The 18,138-nt window shown below is 45.5% G+C and overlaps 1 protein-coding gene across 1 annotated transcript in view; it reads left to right on the top strand.

The window, feature by feature from the left end:
• Positions 1-448: 448 nt before the first annotated feature.
• Positions 449-18,138, top strand: part of LOC130368126 (prenylcysteine oxidase 1-like) — a 39,136-nt gene continuing 21,446 nt past the window's right edge. The window contains exon 1 of the mRNA XM_056571456.1: positions 449-616. Coding sequence (XP_056427431.1) covers positions 514-616 — 103 coding nt within the window. The 5' untranslated portion in view covers positions 449-513. The remainder of the gene's footprint in view (positions 617-18,138) is intronic.

Genomic DNA, 18,138 nt, shown 5'->3' with positions numbered 1-18,138 from the left:
AACAGTACTGCAAATGTGAACACAGTCTCCTGTCCTATAGGGTGGATGAACCAACTTCATGAAATAAGTGTTTCCCAACCAGTGTGCCTCCAGCTGTTGCAAAACTACAACTCCCAGCATGCCCGGACAGCCTTCGGCTGTCCGGGCATGCTGGGAGTTGTAGTTTTGCAACAGCTGGAGGCACACTGGTTGGGAAACACTAAAATAAGTAATAAAGGGGACAATGTGTGAACCCTCTGTATACACATACACACTAAAATCAATGCAATCCCTAAAAACCTGCGTTTTTTAAAAAAAATATATATATATATATATAAAAAAAAAAAACAGTATATTGTTCCTTAGAACACATGCACATTGCCCTCCTAGAACTCGCGATACTTGTGGGGGCCTTTTATAACGGGAGCGCACGATAAATGCGGACTGGAAGTCGCGAGATGACAGCAGCAGAAGGTGGGAGAGTCGCGCATGCGCACAGTCGAGCTACACTAGAAAACTTTATAAAGGGGCGCCATGCAGCTCTCAGGGGCTTCCCCCGTTATGCTAATAGGCTTCATGCTGTGCCGCCTAGGGGCTACAGAGGTACAAGGTCTGCGGAACCCACCCAACAGGATAGGTGAGAAGAAAGTCCGAGGGGGATCTGTTGACTACAATGGTGTCTGTGAAGGGGCGGGGCTTGTATAACAGTATGTGCTTCATGTAGGGTCCTGGACACCCAGAGCATAGATCAGGTGATTAATGTAACTATTTGTGTTATGTAAACAATTTTATATTAGTTTTGTTTACGGGGAAAGGGGGGGGGGGGGGGTTGCTCTACATATACCTATGGGGAAAGGGGGGGGGGGTTGCTCTACATATACCTATGGGGAAAGGGGGGGGGGGGTTGCTCTACATATACCTATGGGGAAGGGGGGGGGGGGGTTGCTCTACATATACCTATGGGGAAAGGGGGGGGGTGTTACTCTACATATACCTATGGGGAAAGGGGGGGGGGTGTTACTCTACATATACCTATGGGGAAAGGGGGGGGGTGTTACTCTACATATACCTATGGGGAAAGGGGGGGGGGTGTTACTCTACATATACCTATGGGGAAAGGGGGGGGGTGTTACTCTACATATACCTATGGGGAAAGGGGGGGGGTGTTACTCTACATATACCTATGGGGAAAGGGGGGGGGTGTTACTCTACATATACCTATGGGGAAAGGGGGGGGGGTGTTACTCTACATATACCTATGGGGAAAGGGGGGGGGGTGTTACTCTACATATACCTATGGGGAAAGGGGGGGGGGTGTTACTCTACATATACCTATGGGGAAAGGGGGGGGGTGTTACTCTACATATACCTATGGGGAAAGGGGGGGGGGTGTTACTCTACATATACCTATGGGGAAAGGGGGGGGGGGTGTTACTCTACATATACCTATGGGGAAAGGGGGGGGGGTGTTACTCTACATATACCTATGGGGAAAGGGGGGGGGTGTTACTCTACATATACCTATGGGGAAAGGGGGGGGGGGTGTTACTCTACATATACCTATGGGGAAAGGGGGGGGGGTGTTACTCTACATATACCTATGGGGAAAGGGGGGGGGTGTTACTCTACATATACCTATGGGGAAAGGGGGGGGGGTGTTACTCTACATATACCTATGGGGAAAGGGGGGGGGTGTTACTCTACATATACCTATGGGGAAAGGGGGGGGGGTGTTACTCTACATATACCTATGGGGAAAGGGGGGGGGTGTTACTCTACATATACCTATGGGGAAAGGGGGGGGGGTGTTACTCTACATATACCTATGGGGAAAGGGGGGGGGGTGTTACTCTACATATACCTATGGGGAAAGGGGGGGGGGGTGTTACTCTACATATACCTATGGGGAAGGGGGGGGGGTGTTACTCTACATATACCTATGGGGAAAGGGGGGGGGGGTGTTACTCTACATATACCTATGGGGAAAGGGGGGGGGGTGTTACTCTACATATACCTATGGGGAAAGGGGGGGGGGTGTTACTCTACATATACCTATGGGGAAAGGGGGGGGGGTGTTACTCTACATATACCTATGGGGAAAGGGGGGGGGGGTGTTACTCTACATATACCTATGGGGAAAGGGGGGGGGGTGTTACTCTACATATACCTATGGGGAAAGGGGGGGGGGTGTTACTCTACATATACCTATGGGGAAAGGGGGGGGGGTGTTACTCTACATATACCTATGGGGAAAGGGGGGGGGTGTTACTCTACATATACCTATGGGGAAAGGGGGGGGGGTTGCTCTACATATACCTATGGGGAAAGGGGGGGGGGGTTGCTCTACATATACCTATGGGGAAAGGGGGGGGGGGTTGCTCTACATATACCTATGGGGAAAGGGGGGGGGGTTGCTCTACATATACCTATGGGGAAAGGGGGGGGGGGTTGCTCTACATATACCTATGGGGAAAGGGGGGGGGGTTGCTCTACATATACCTATGGGGAAAGGGGGGGGGTTGCTCTACATATACCTATGGGGAAAGGGGGGGGGGGGTTGCTCTACATATACCTATGGGGAAAGGGGGGGGGGTTGCTCTACATATACCTATGGGGAAAGGGGGGGGTTGCTCTACATATACCTATGGGGAAAGGGGGGGGGGGGTTGCTCTACATATACCTATGGGGAAAGGGGGGGGGGGGTTGCTCTACATATACCTATGGGGAAAGGGGGGGGGGTTGCTCTACATATACCTATGGGGAAAGGGGGGGGGGGTTGCTCTACATATACCTATGGGGAAAGGGGGGGGGTTGCTCTACATATACCTATGGGGAAAGGGGGGGGGTTGCTCTACATATATCTATGGGGAAAGGGGGGGGGGGTTGCTCTACATATACCTATGGGGGAGGGCTACAAACAAAGGGTCCGCCCCGTGTGCCAAATGCTGTAGATACGCCCCTGGTGTCAGCCTCCTTTCACAGGTATCATCCTGTAAAATACCTCCATTATTAGTCTTGGCAAAAAGTCCTGAAAACGGCCATCAAAAAATCCCATTCATGTCAATGGGATTTTTTTTTTAACATCCTTTTGCATCAGGTATGTCCGTTCTTACCAATGTCAGTTATGTATGCCAGTAGAAAAGATGGTGCATGCACTGATAATTTATTTTTTTTGGTCTGTCAGAGTCAAGAAAAAAAGAAAATGGTGAAAAACCGGATGTTAAAATTTAACATTGAAGTCTATGGGAGCCAGATGTTTAAAAAAAAAAAAAATAAAAAAAATCCGTTATCAGTTATTGTCAGTTTTTTTTAACATCCATTATTTGTACTGAGCATGCTCAGTACAGCTTTACAAAAAAGGGTTAGGGCTCGTTCACACGGCCGTCTGTCCCCGTTGTTTTATCCCCGTTTTGTTTCCTTTCTTGCAGGCTTTAACCCCTTAAGGACCAGGCCATTTTACACCTTAGGACCAGAGCGTTTTTTTGCACATCTGACCCCTGTCACTTTAAGCATTAATAACTCTAAGATGCTTTTACCGAATATTCTGATTCTGGGATTGTTTTTTCGTGACATATTCTACTTTTTTTTGGTGGTAAATTTTCGGCGTTACTTGCATCCTTTTTTTGCGAAATCAGTTCTGACCAATGGCAGGGGATGGGAGGAGATCGCAGCATTGCGACCTCACTCCTACCCTGCAGGATGCTGGGGCCTGTCACTCAGTAACGTCATTTATATTTTTTAGTATAATTTTTATTAATTTTCAAACGGGGACCAATTTGTGTAAGCGGGCAGGGACATAAAAATGTAGCTGAGAATATTAAAAATGTATAAAGGGGCCATGTAATTGTAAAAATATTTTTTGTTATTAATTTTGTGTAATGTATTTTAAATGTGTTTTTATAAATTTTGAGATTTTTTATTTTTTTTAAAACTTTTTTTTCTTCTTATCTTTATTTATATATTTTGTAGGTACTACTACTGCTGCTTCTGGGATCACTCCTGACACCCGTTGCGATCCTCCTTTATATTGCAGAGATGCAAAGCGGCTCTATACAGTGCTCGCATCTCTGCTCTGTACTCCGGGCCAGCCAGTGAAGTGAATAGAAAATCACATCACTGATTCATATTTGCATCTCAGAGAAGTGATTGGTCGGACGGTGCCAGCCAATCACCACTCTTCATATATGAATAAGTGATGTGTATTTCTATTCACATCACTGGCCGGCTGTATACAGCAGAGAGATGCGGAGCGCAGAAGAGAGCCGCTCCGCATCTCAGAAAGATAAATGACGATCGCAACGGGTGCCAGGAGCGGCACCCGCTGCGATCTGTCCCTTACTGCAGGTACTACTGCTCCAAACATGGAGCACACTCTGCATTAATAGACAGATCACAGCAAGTGTAGCTCCTAACATCACAGAAGAGAACTTCACATCACAGAAGAGCACAGTGTGGGGCATTGGAGCAGAGAAGTGCGGTCGGCCGCCGGATTCTATAGATTATACAGAAGGATCACAACTGGTTTCAGGAGTGACACCCGGGGCAATCTATCTATTAGTACAAATAATAGATCAAGGGGAGCACCGTGCACCAGGATTCCAGATCCGCCCGGGTGCCAAGCTTCGGGAACCGACCAACTCCCAGATAATATGTAGAATCAAGTAGAAGCGGCACACCAGTATACCAATGAAAGCGTGGGTTTATTCACACATCTGTGCAGAAAAGCTTTTCTGCACAGATGTGTGAATAAACCCACGCTTTCATTGGTATACTGGTGTGCCGCTTCTACTTGATTCTACATATCTTAGTACAGGTACTACAGTCTGTTCCATGCTGGGAGTAGTAGTAGTACCTAAATAATGTATAAAATAAAGAGAATAAAAATAAAAAAAAAAGTATAAATCAAACACTTTATAAAACACATAATTAAAATACATTTAATAAAAAGTTTCACAAAATGACAATTATTTTTACAATTAAATGGCCCTTTTCTACATTTTTTATATTGCTGGCTACAGTGGTACTGCCTGTTAGTGTGGGTGATGCTGAGAAAAACAATGCTTACAATGCCTGGAGCCTTTGCTCCATTCGTATATCTCCTTCTTTCTGAATATGCAAATTAGCGGTAAGTGGCACGGGCGGCGTTACGATTCAGCCTTCGGGCACTGTGATGTCAGTGCTGTTTGTTCAGCTCTCGGCCCGGCTAATCATTATTCACTGCCTCCCTTAGCCTCTCCCCCCCTCCTCCCAATCTGTAATCGTGTTTAATGCGCATGTGCAGCCTCCTGGCTACACCCGGAAGTGGCCTCAGCGTGACTTCATAAACGGCTTCATAACCGCACTGAGGCCGCTTCCGGGTGTAGCCAGGAAGGTGCACATGCGCAGTAAACACCTGCATTACCAGGCAGTACCACTGGTTTGTGCGGGTGACTATTCTGACAGTTTTCCCTTAATAATAATTTTGTTCAAAAAAATAGAAATTTTGTTCCCTACAATTTTTTTCTGTCCCTACTTTATCATATTTTTGTTTAATAGTAACCTACGAAATTTTATAAAATAAAAAAACAAAAAAAAACTAACTCCATCTGTTTTTGCTAAGGTCCAAAAAAGGAACTCCCCCTGAGTGTCAACATGCTGCGATTTTGAAAAACTGTCAAGGAGCAGGAGATGCCAAAGAGGAGTGAAAAAATGCCAAAAGGATAAAAATAAAAAAAAGCCAAACTGAAAAATGCCAGGTGGATCTGGCATTTTGCAGTTCTCTCTTGATCTGCAGCTAACATCTGGCTCCGTTTTTCCACAAAAAAAAAAGCCTTGTGGCAGAATGGGTGTTTTTTATTTTTTTGTTTTTTCTTTGCTGTTTTTGCAAAAAAAAAAAAAAAAAAGTAGTTGAAACTTAGTCTATAGTACAAGTATCATGTAAAAAAAAAAGATCCTCTATCCAAAGGCAGAAGCAGGGGCCTCCACAACCCCTCTGTATAGTTTTATGGGAGAGCCGAAGATCCCATAGAGCTAAATGAAGGGGGCGCCGTGGCTGTATAGGAGAGTCGGGGCTCTATACAGGAGATCGCGGGGGCCCCAGTGCTCGTACCCCCTGCGATCTAAAACTTATCCTTCGGATAGGGGATACATTTTTTACATATGTATATGTATATGTATATCATTTTTTTTTTTTTTAAATCAACTGGTGCCAGAACATTAAACAGACTTGTAAATTACTACTATTTAAAAATCTTAATCCTTCAAATACTTATCAGCTGCTGTATACTGCAAAGGAGGTTCTTTTTCTTTTTGAATTTCTTTTCTGTCGGACCACAGTGCTCTCTTCTGACACCTCTGTCCATGTCAGGAACTGTCCAGAGTAGGAGCAAATCCCCATAGCAAATCTATCCTACTCTGGACAATTCCAGACATGGACAGAGGTGTCAGCAGAGAGCACTGTGGTCAGACTGAAAAGAATTTACAAATTTGTTTAACATTCTGGTACCAGTTGAATAAAAACAAAAGCAATTGTTTTTCACCAGCGTACCCCTTTAATATATGTAAACTCCGTAGTGTGAACCTAGCCTAAGGCCTTGTTCACACAAGAAGAAAAATTTTGCTTGGAAATTCTGTTGCAGCAGAGTACCATTGGTTTTTAATGGCATTCTGCTGCACTGTGCACACCACAGAAATTCCATGCTGGAAACGTGTGGTGTGGAAATTTAACCCCTTAAGGACGCAGCCCTTTTTCGCAATTCTGACCACTATCGCTTTACGAATGAATAACTCAAACTCTTTTACCGAATATTCTGATTCAGAGATTGTTTTTCGTGACCTATTCTACTTTTATTTTGGTGGTAAATTTTCGGCGTTACTTGCATCCTTTTTTGGTGAAAAATCCCCAAATTTCTGGAAAATTTTACATTTTTCTAACTTTGAAGCTCTCTACTTGTAAGGAAAATGGATATTCACAATTCAATTTTTATTCACAAATGGACATATTTTTGCTTTTTTTGAAAAAAAAAAACTGTAAATACCGTGGAACCGCCATAAGCTACAAAAATACCGCGATACACATATTTGCCCATACCGCCCAGCCCTACTAATATTACGCTCTAGCTTGCATTGTGCTACCGCTAACAGACAAGAAGTCATTGAGGGATAGCGGTGTGGATCGACTGTCCTATATTCAGCTACTGTCTGCCATACAACTCTTATGCAACACACACAGCTTGCATTACATTAGGAGATATTGTTAAAACAAATAACCTGCACATATGACTTCCAATCCTCACGCGATTACTCAATTCCATGTTGGTTGTTAGTGGGAACCCACTGCATGCTAGAACATAATATTGGGTTTGGTAATATCCAAAGCAACCATTTAAGCGTAATGAACTATACACCCCAGGACGTAGAACAGATAACTCCACACACATTTTTCCTTATTTTTGGTAGCTTTAGTTGTCAGGCACCAGCTCTTTTACATAGACATCAGATCATTTTCCCTCTTTTTAACCCCTTAAGGACTCAGCCTATTTTGGCCTTAAGGACTCAGACAATTTAATTTTTACGTTTTCATTTTTTCCTCCTCGCCTTATAAAAATCATAACTCTTTTATATTTTCATCCACAGACTAGTATGAGGGATTGTTTTTTGCGCGACCAGTTGTCCTTTGTAATGACATCACTCATTATATCATAAAATGTATGGCGCAACCAAAAAACACTATTTTTGTGGGGAAATTAAAATGAAAAATGCAATTTTGCTAATTTTGGAAGGTTTTGTTTTCACTCCGTACAATTTATGGTAAAAATGACATGTGTTCTTTATTCTGAGGGGCAATACGATTAAAATGATACCCATTATTATATATTTTTATATTATTGTTGCACTTAAAAAAATCACAAACTTTTTAACCAAATTAGTACGTTTATAATCCCTTTATTTTGATGACCTCTAACTTTTTTATTTTTCCGTATAAGTGGCGGTATGGGGGCTCATTTTTTGTGCCATGATCTGTACTTTTTTTTGATACCACATTTGCATATAAAAAACTTTTAATACATTTTTTTATAATTTTTTTTAATAAAATGTATTAAAAAAGTAGGAATTTTGGACTTTTTTTTTTTTTTTTCTTTCGTTCACGCCGTTCACCGTACGGGATCATTAACATTTTATTTTAATAGTTCGGACATTTACACACGCGGCGATACCAAATATGTCTATAAAAAATGTTTTTTACGCTTTTTGGGGGTAAAATTGGAAAAAACGGACGTTTTACTTTTTTATTGGGGGAGGGGATTTTTCACTTTTTTTTTTTTACTTTTACTTTTTTTTTTTACACTTTGAATAGTCCCCATAGGGGACTATTCATAGCAATACCATGATTGCTAATACTGATCTGTTCTATGTATAGGACATAGAACAGATCAGTATTATCGGTCATCTCCTGCTCTGGTCTGCTCGATCACAGACCAGAGCAGGAGACGCCGGGAGCCGGACGGAGGAAGGAGAGGGGACCTCCGTCTGGCGTTCTGAATGATCGGATCCCTGCAGCAGCGCTGCGGGCGATCCGATCGTTCATTTTAATCGCGAACTGCCGCAGATGCCGGGATCTGTATTGATCCCGGCACCTGAGGGGTTAATGGCGGACGCCCGCGAGATCGCGGGTGTCGGCCATTGCCGGCGGGTCCCTGGCTGCGATCAGCAGCCGGGATCAGCCGCGCATGACACGGGCATCGCTCCGATGCCCGCGGTTATGCACAGGACGTAAATGTACGTCCTGGTGCGTTAAGTACCACCGCACCAGGACGTACATTTACGTCCTGCGTCCTTAAGGGGTTAAATTATCTCTTGCACACATACCAAATGCCATATTGCTTTAGCCCCTTAACCCCTTAACGACGCAGGACGTATATTTACGTCCTGCGCCGGCTCCCGCGATATGAAGCGGGATCGCGCCGCGATCCCGCATCATATCGCGTGGGTCCCGGCGCTAATCAACGGCCGGGACCCGCGGCTAATACCACACATCGCCGATCGCGGCGATGTGCGGTATTAACCCTTTAGAAGCGGCGGTCAAAGCTGACCGCCGCTTCTAAAGTGAAAGTGAAAGTGACCCGGCTGCTCAGTCGGGCTGTTCGGGACCGCCGCGGTGAAATCGCGGCGTCCCGAACAGCTGATCGAACACCGGGAGGGCTCTTACCTGCCTCCCCGGTGTCCGATCGACGAATGACTGCTCCGTGCCTGAGATCCAGGCAGGAGCAGTCAAGCGCCGATAATGCTGATCACAGGCGTGTTAATGCACGCCAGTGATCAGCATTAGAGATCAGTGTGTGCAGTGTTATAGGTCCCTATGGGACCTATAACACTGCAAAAAAAAAGTAAAAAAAAAGTGTTAATAAAGGTCATTTAACCCCTTCCCTAATAAAAGTTTGAATCACCCCCCTTTTCCCATAAAAAAAATAAAACAGTGTAAAAAAAATAAAAAATAAACATATGTGGTATCGCCGCGTGCGTAAATGTCCGAACTATAAAAATATATCATTAATTAAGCCGTACGGTCAATGGCGTACGCGCAAAAAAATTCCAAAGTCCAAAAAAGCGTATTTTGGTCACTTTTTATATCATTAAAAAATGAATAAAAAGTGATCAAAAAGTCCGATCAAAACAAAAATCATACCGATAAAAACTTCAGATCACGGCGCAAAAAATGAGTCCTCATACCACCCCATACATGGAAAAATAAAAAAGTTATAGGGGTCAGAAGATGACATTTTTAAACGTATAAATTTTCCTGCATGTAGTTATGATTTTTTCCAGAAGTGCGACAATATCAAACCTATATAAGTAGGGTATCATTTTAACCGTATGGACCTACAGAATAATGATAAGGTGTAATTTTTACCGAAATATGCACTGCGTAGAAACGAAAGCCCCCAAAAGTTACAAAATGGCGTTTTTTTTTCGATTTTGTCGCACAATGATTTTTTTTTCCGTTTCGCCGTGCATTTTTGGGTAAAATGACTAATGTCACTGCAAAGTAGAATTGGCGACGCAAAAAATAAGCCATAATATGGATTTTTAGGTGGAAAATTGAAAGGGTTATGATTTTTAAAAGGTAAGGAGGAAAAAACGAAAGTGCAAAAACGGAAAAACCCTGAGTCCTTAAGGGGTTAAGGACGCAGGGTTTTTCCATTTTTGCACTCTCGTTTTTTTCCTCCTTGCCTTTTTAAATATCATAACCCTTTCAATTTTGCACCTAGAAATCCATATGTGGCTTATTTTTTGCGCCACCAATTCTACTTTGTAATGTCATCAGTCTTTTTACCCAAAAATCTACGTCAAAACAAAAAAAAAATCATTGTAACTTTTTGGGGGCTTCCGTTTCTACGCAGTACACTTGTCGGTAAAAATGACACATTCTCTTTATTCTGTAGGTCCATACGATTAAAATGATACCCTAGTTATATAGGTTTGATTTTGTCGTACTTCTGGAAAAACTACATGCAGGAAAATGTATACGTTAAAAATTGTCATCTTCTGACTCCTATAACTTTTTTTTTTTTTTTCGCATACAGGGCATTATGAGGGCTCGTTCTTTAATGGTACCATTTTTGTATTGATCAGACTTTAATAGCTTTTTTTATTCATTTTTTCATGATATACAGAAGTGACCAAAAATACGTGATTTTGGACTTTGGAAATTTTTTTGCGCATACGCCATTGACTGTGCGGTTTAATCAACTATTTTCTCGGTCTGAACCATTGGGGGACACAGAACCATGGGTATATGCTCTTGCCACTAGGAGGCGCTGACACTAGGCATACAAAGAAAAAGTCAGCCCCTCCTGGCAGGATATACCCCCCCCCCCCCCTACTGACCCTGAGCTAACCAGTTTTAGCTTGGTGTCATAAGAGGCAGACACAGGTCTGGAGCTCTCTCTCCAGACCTGGTCTTCTTTTTTGTTTTATGGTTAGGGCCTGTTTTAGGTTCCCTTATCCTTTTTTATTTTTTTGTTTTCAGGTGGGGGTTCAGGAGCATGGTGCTACCTGTTCCCCCATATGCGGCTAAGGGGCACGGGGCATAGAGTATGCACGGTTACCCCTTCCCGCCAACGGCCAGCACCTGGGGTTGCACCTTGGGTCCAGGTTCCCCTATCAATTCCCTGCTCATACTGTCTGTCTCACCATGACGTGATGCAGGTGACTAAAAAGCTGGCTGAAGACGTCATTAGGTAAGTATGGCGAGTATAGGGTAAGTATATTCCCCCCGGCGTTCTTTACTTTGATTTTTGCCAGCTTTGACGCCTTGTTGGAGGCGGCTTGGAAGCACCTGGAAAAATGATTTCAGGGAACCAAGAAGATTCAACTCGGTTTCCCTTTTCTCCGGACCCAGTTTCCAAGTGGACGGTGCCACCTACGGTTGATCTTCCAGTCTCCCGCCTGTCCAAATCCACTACTCTGCCTCTTGTGGACGCAGCATCACTTAAGGATCCTGCGGACAAAAAGATTGAGAACTTGGAAAAAATATGCCTTTGAAGCTGCAGGGTTGTCTTGCTTCCCACCTTTGCTTCCGCTTGTGTGGCCAAGGCTGTTTTGGTTTGGGCTTCCCAACTTCGCCAGGGCATCTTTTCGGGTGCTCCCTGGGAGAACTTGGCGACCGTTGCTCGCCAGCTCTCAGGCCGGTGACTTTCTCTGCTCAGCGGTCTTGGAGTCCACTCATTGCGCGGCTTTTGCTTCAGATAACTTGGTTGCCATTCGCTGCTCCATGTGGCTGAAGGCGTGGGATGCTGATGCTTCAAAAAGATCATTAACAGAGTTACCCTTCTCCAGCTCCCGGCTGCCGCAGAACAAGCCTCGTTGCTCCAATCCCTGTCGGAAGGCAACTTTCTTTTGGCCCTTTGCATTGGGTCGCCCTTCCAAACTGGTGCCCCCCCCCCCCCCCCCCGATCGCGCTGCAGGGGGGTGATCCACCCCCACTGGACCACCAGGGATGGTTTAAATGTCCCTTTACACGCCGCTGTCAACTTTAACAGCGGCGATCTAAAGGGTTAAAAGCAGTCCGCAGCAATCGCTGCATGTCGGCTATTAACGCCGCCTCCCCAGCTACAGGAATCAGCTGGGGGCCGGTAGGTATGGCGCGGGCTCAAGTCGGGAGCCCACGCCATACAACGGTTGCAGTCTCAGGACAACCCGGCTCGTCCTTAGTCGGCAACCGGTTAACCGGTGTGTTCAGACTCAGAGTAACATGACAAACATCAGCTGCACATGCCATCTTTTGACAGGATGGTCTCTGGGGGAGATTTATCAAAACCTGTGCAGAGAAAAAGTTGACCAGTTGCTTATTGCCTTATAAAAATGAAAGAAGCGATCTGATTGGTTGCTATGGGCAACTCGGCAACTTTTCCTCTGCACAGGTTTTGATAAATTTTCCCCTCTGTGTATACCAAATATACTCGAAAAAAGGTTTTATGATTGAGCTCTGACTGGCCCACCCACCTATTGGGTTTACACTAGAGCCCATAAGAGTTTTCACTGGGAGGAGTGTCTGTCAACCTCTTTTTGACCAAACCTTGGTATCCCCATATTTACTGTACTGTGCCAGCTATATATTTGCTTGGATGGTGGCAGTGCTACCTACCACAGTACGAGCTGAAAAATAATGGAAAAAAATATGTTTATACTTATGTCTGATGATTTACAGTTTTTTTAATCCATCACATAATTTGATATTTTCCTAATATTATGACGGAAAATATAGATTTTATAAAGACAGGAGGAGCGTATCAAATGCATATTCCTTCTTTATTTAGCTCAATAGCAGAAAGAAAAATGCACCATAACTTCAACATTGAAAGAAAAAATAGGATGCAAGTCACCTAGCAACCAACCGCACCCCTTTATTCATTCCCACCAATCCCATCCAACTAGCTCCATATAAAGCCAGCTGTAACTCCACCTCCTTCCTCTTTCTTGATGCGAACTGTCCAAAGAACACAACATATATCTCAAGCGAACAATCATCTTGACCGCGTAGTCCGCTCAACTCGGAACAAGAAGCGACCAGCTCCAACCAATACAGAGCAACTGTTTGACTCCAAAGGAATACTCGATCACTCGTCTGATGAACAGGTTAACAACCCCAACATCTCTGGGTGCTGACCTCAGTAACCTGGAAAACAGAAATATACACCATAATAGGGTTGGGTAAAACAGGGAGGGATGATACTCTCCTCCTGTCTTTATAAAATCTATATTTTCCGTCATAATATTAGGAAAATCTAAAATTTTATGTCAGACAGGAGGCTCATATCAAATGCAAGTTCAAAGCAACAAGCAGATAATAACATTTTACAATAACATTTTACAATACAGACATTGAAACATGAGTCTCTGGTCTAAAATAAAAAGTCTGAAAAGTCTGTTCCGACGACCAGTCCGCCGCCTTCAAAATTTCGGAAAGCGAGCCCCCAGTTTGAGCTACTTTGGTAGCTGTGGCTCCTCTGGCAGAATTCGCATTAAAAATGGACACATCCACTCCCGCCAAAGCCATCACATGTCTGACCCAACGTGATAGTTTGTGAAGAAACTGGAAAATAGGGTGTACAAAAAGATATAAGTAACTGCGAAAATGAAGAAGATCTTAGACCTGCTGTCCTAAGCTCATAAGCTTTCAGACACCGAACCACACATAACTTAGGGTGAGAAGGAAAAATCGGGTAAAAAAACGTACGCAAATTAGTCTTAGTACGTCTCTGAATAGTAAACTGGACTCACTGAGGAGTAAACTGTCTCCGAGATATATCCAATGCTTTAACGTCCGAAACACGTTTATTGGACACCAAACAGAGCAGCATGGTAAGTTTGTACGACAACATCTTGAGGGATAACAACTTATTATCCTCCCAAGAAGTAAACATGCGTAAAATCAAGGATACATCCCAAGTGGACTGATAACATGGACCTGGAGGTCTTTTGAATCGTATACCCTTCGAAAGTCTACAATCGTCCTCCCATCGATTGGGGCATGTTGTACTGAAATGGCAGACCTGTAGACATTGATAGTCCGGTATGCCTTACCTTCCTCAAAAGAGGCAGATACATTTTTTTTAACTCCAGTCACAGGGGCATGAACGGGATCCATGTGCCGTTGTGAGCACCAATGAATCCATGATCCCCAGGCCGATCGGTAAGCCGACCTGGTACCTAGAGCCCATGCCTTGCTAATGAGTTCCCTAGCTGACTGTGATAAGAATCTATCAGTCTGCTGGCCCGATATCAGCCACGCCAACAACGTAAACTTACCCGACCACCAACAGGTGTAATTCTCCCGCGGGACCTTGCAGGATCGAAGGGAATAACGGACCTATCCTCAGAGAATCTATGGTCATCCCCCCCAATATCTGAGGAAACCACGCCTGGGTCGGCCACCACGGAGTGATCAAGACTATTGTTACCCTCTGCGTCTCCACCTGCCAGAATACCCTGGGTATCATGTCAAACGGAGTAAACGCGTATGACCTCGTCTGAGGCCAAATTTGCAGGAATGCATCCATAGCTACCGCTTCCAGATCCGGTCTCCAGCTGAAAAACCTGGGCAACTGGCGATTTAGCCGTAATGCAAACAAATCCAGCCTCTTGGGCCCCCATAAGGCCTTGACAGCTTGAAAAACTACCCGATGCAAGGTCCAGTCGCTGCCGTCCACTAAATGTCTGGAATTCCAATCCGCAACGGAATTGGAAACCCCCGGTAGATACTCCGCCTGGAGGACTATATTCCTGTCCATGCAGAAGGACCAAAGATCCTTTGCTAAGTCCGTCAGTCGACGAGACCTCGTGCTCCCTAGACGATTGACATACTGCACCACCGTGATGTTGTCCATCCGTAGCAGAACGCAGCAATCCGTCCTGTGGGGTGCAAAACTTTTCAAACATGCCTGCCAGTAACTCCAGACAATTGATGTGCAACTGTGATTCCATCGGAGACCACCTTCCTCCTGTAGCGGACCTGGCTCCCCAGCCGTTCAGACTGGTGTCCTACTCGATGACCAAGTCCGGCTTGGAATTGAAAATCGTCTTCCCGTTCTAATCCTGGACATGCTGGAGCCACCACAACAGCTCCTCACGTTCCTCCCGTGATAACTGGAACTGTGCCTTATATGTCAGTCCTTCCGACAAGTGGCTGTTCTTCAATCGCTGGCGCGCTCTGTAATGCAACGGTGCCGGAAATATCGCCTGCACCGAGGCCGATAGTAATAAGCCCACGATCCGAGCAATTGCTCTCGGGGACACCATCTGTTTACGTAATGGCTGTCTGATTTCTTTGCGGATCAATGCAAGTTTCTTGCTTGGTAAACTCAGAGTGGCCAACCGGGTATCGAAACCCAAGAACTCCATGCTCCGAACGGGATCGAACAGACTTTTTCTCGTTGATGAGAAATCCTAGTTCCGTGAGCAGAGAAGTGGCCAATTCCACGTGCAATAGGGCCTGCCATTGTGAACGAGCCATGATCAATATATCGTCTAGATAAATGATCAGCCTCACACCCCGACTCCGCAGACTCGCCATGACCGGCTTCAGGAGTTTGGTGAAGCACCATGGGGCGGAGGAAAGCCTGAACGGGAGATATGAGAACTCCCACTTTTGGCCCTCCCACAGAAACTGGAGGAACTGACACGAAGAAAGAGGAATTGGTACCGTGAGGTACGTGTCCTTCAGGTCGATTTTTGCCAGCCAATCTCCCTGGAGGAGCAGATCTGAGTAGGTGAATGCCATCCATCTTGAAATGTCGATACATTACGTAATCTTTTAGCTCTCTCGAATTTATAACCGGTCTGTGACCGCCGTCTTTCTTCTTTACCAAGAAGATATTGCTGACAAACCCCGGTTTGTGCATGTCCACCTGATGTATGGCATGTTTTGTACACAAATCTGCTATCTCTGTCTGTACTAGGTCCTTGTCTAGTCTCTAAAAACGGATAGCCCTCGGATAACTCACTTGAACGGGAGGATTCACAAACTCTATCATGTATCCCGATACTATCTGGAGGATCCAAGGATCCGCCGTAATCCGGGACCAAGCGGGGATAAAAAAATATTTTAGTCTGTCCCCTACCGGAATATGTGGCATCACCAAATTGCGAGAACCCACCTGAAGCTCTTCCTCTCGGGAAGCCTTGAGAACCCCTTGCCCTCCAGGGCTGTCCTCTAGGGGGGGGGGAAGAAGGGTGTAGATGCCACGGGTGTAGCGACCATTGGAGGCTGTGTCCTCTCCTGAACATAGTGAACAGGCCGTCTACTGTAGGGTCGGAAGTAAGCCCCTCGAAAACCTTACTGGCAGCGCTCTTCTTCAGAGAGGTCTGGGCCTTATCAAGGCTCGAGAAAAGGCCCACGAACCGATTAATGTTCTTTATTAGGGAGTCACCGAACAAGAGTCCTTCAGCCGAAGGACCCTGCTCCTCAGTGGCCAAATGGGTCAACTGAGGGTCCAACCTCATGAGGATGGATCTACGCCTCTCAGCCGAAATAGCCGTATTGGCATTTCCCAACAAACATGTGGCCCTCAGTGCCCAGCCCCTCAAGACTTCTGCATTTACGGGTTCCCCCGATGCCACTGCCTGTTCAGCCAAGTTGAGAATCTTGGTAATAGGTCCAAGCAAGTCCAGAAACTTATCTTGAACCGATTTTAAAAGAGAGATCAATTCCTTTCTTCGGGTTCTTACCCGACTTGATCATGTACTTCAGGAGAATCGGGTCCAACTACGGCATCACCGCCACTTTATTGGCCAAGGACGGCCGTGGGCATTCTGCCCTGAGCTTATTCCGATTTGCCCCTGTCTAGGGCCTTACGTATCCATGCCTCTCTATATATTTATCCATGCCTCCGGAATAGGCGTCCACTCACCCGAGCGTGGGTGTTTTATAGCCTCTGGGTTGAAATATGGTACTCCTAGCGAGTCCAAAAGTGCATCATTAGAGGGCTCCTCCTTAGTGCTGGGGCCAGGATGTGCTACATCATCGTCCTCCTCTCCTTCCTCATCGTCACTATTGAACGCAAAAACGTCAGACCTCGCTGACTCAGTCAGAATCCAATTTGGACTCGTCCACAAACAAATTCGGCTTGTTCCTCTTAGAGGCACGGGTAGCCCGATGCTGAGTATCGTCCTCTCGGGTAGAGGGTCCTTTGCGGCTCGGCCACTTGGAGTGGCCAGCGCCCAGTCTACGGGCAATCTTTTGGCTATCTCCTGTGATATGAGAAACAGGAGAGGTCAGAGTGTCTGAAATGTTGCTCCTCTTCCGGACAGACTTTCCGGGTACTCCAGAGCCCGAAGCTCTATCATGCATCGGAAAATCAGTTACACGAACAGATTGGGGAGATATCCCCTCAGGACGGGAGCCATTTATGGCCATTGAGACTGACTTAGATATGGTCTTGTTTACCGACACCATTGCCGAGGACACCGACCTGCAAACTAATTGCTGTATTTGGTCGGCCGACATAAATTCCGTATTCGGATTATGTATGGGGCCATCCCCCAGGGTCAGATTTGATTTATCTTCAGCCATGAATATAACTCCTTAATGTCAGGTGAACACACAGCGCTGTGGAGAGAAAATATGCAGACAGAAATAAACACCTTTTTGTTTTAATGTGTAGACACAACAAATAGTATAATAGGGTACAGTCACTAAGAGGGAGTTGCGCCTCAACACTCACAGACCCCAGATATATATATAACCCCTGAAACTCCCTTAATCCCTACTGCAGACCCCTGTAGTAGGAAAGCTAAGTAGGGGCAGTAGAGACCTGCGCACAGCAAAGAAACCAAAGGGTTAAGAAACCTTTGGTTGAATATCAGCCCGCTGCCCCCGTTGTGACCGAGGCTGTTGTCAGGAGCCCGGCCGCGGCGCGAGAGACAGCTGGACAATAATGCGAAGATCTCAAAGTGACGTGCGCACGTCGCAATCTCGCGAGATCTGCCGCCATATCCCCTGCGCCTGAAGTGCAGCACAGCGGGGAAGAAGGGCGGAGCTGAACAACAAGGCTCCGATGACGCCACCTGATATGGCGGCTGCCCCGGAAAATAGAGTTGGCACTGCTAACAGGTATCGTGGAGCAGCCTGCAAAGCAGGGGAAAAACTGGCAAGGACAGCAGAAAAAGCTAGGCAGGGAA

This window comes from Hyla sarda, chromosome 4, assembly GCF_029499605.1.
Source record: "Hyla sarda isolate aHylSar1 chromosome 4, aHylSar1.hap1, whole genome shotgun sequence".
NCBI classification, from domain to species: domain Eukaryota; kingdom Metazoa; phylum Chordata; class Amphibia; order Anura; family Hylidae; genus Hyla; species Hyla sarda.
Note: the sequence above shows the minus strand (reverse complement) of the source record. Positions and strands in the feature narration are given on the sequence as shown.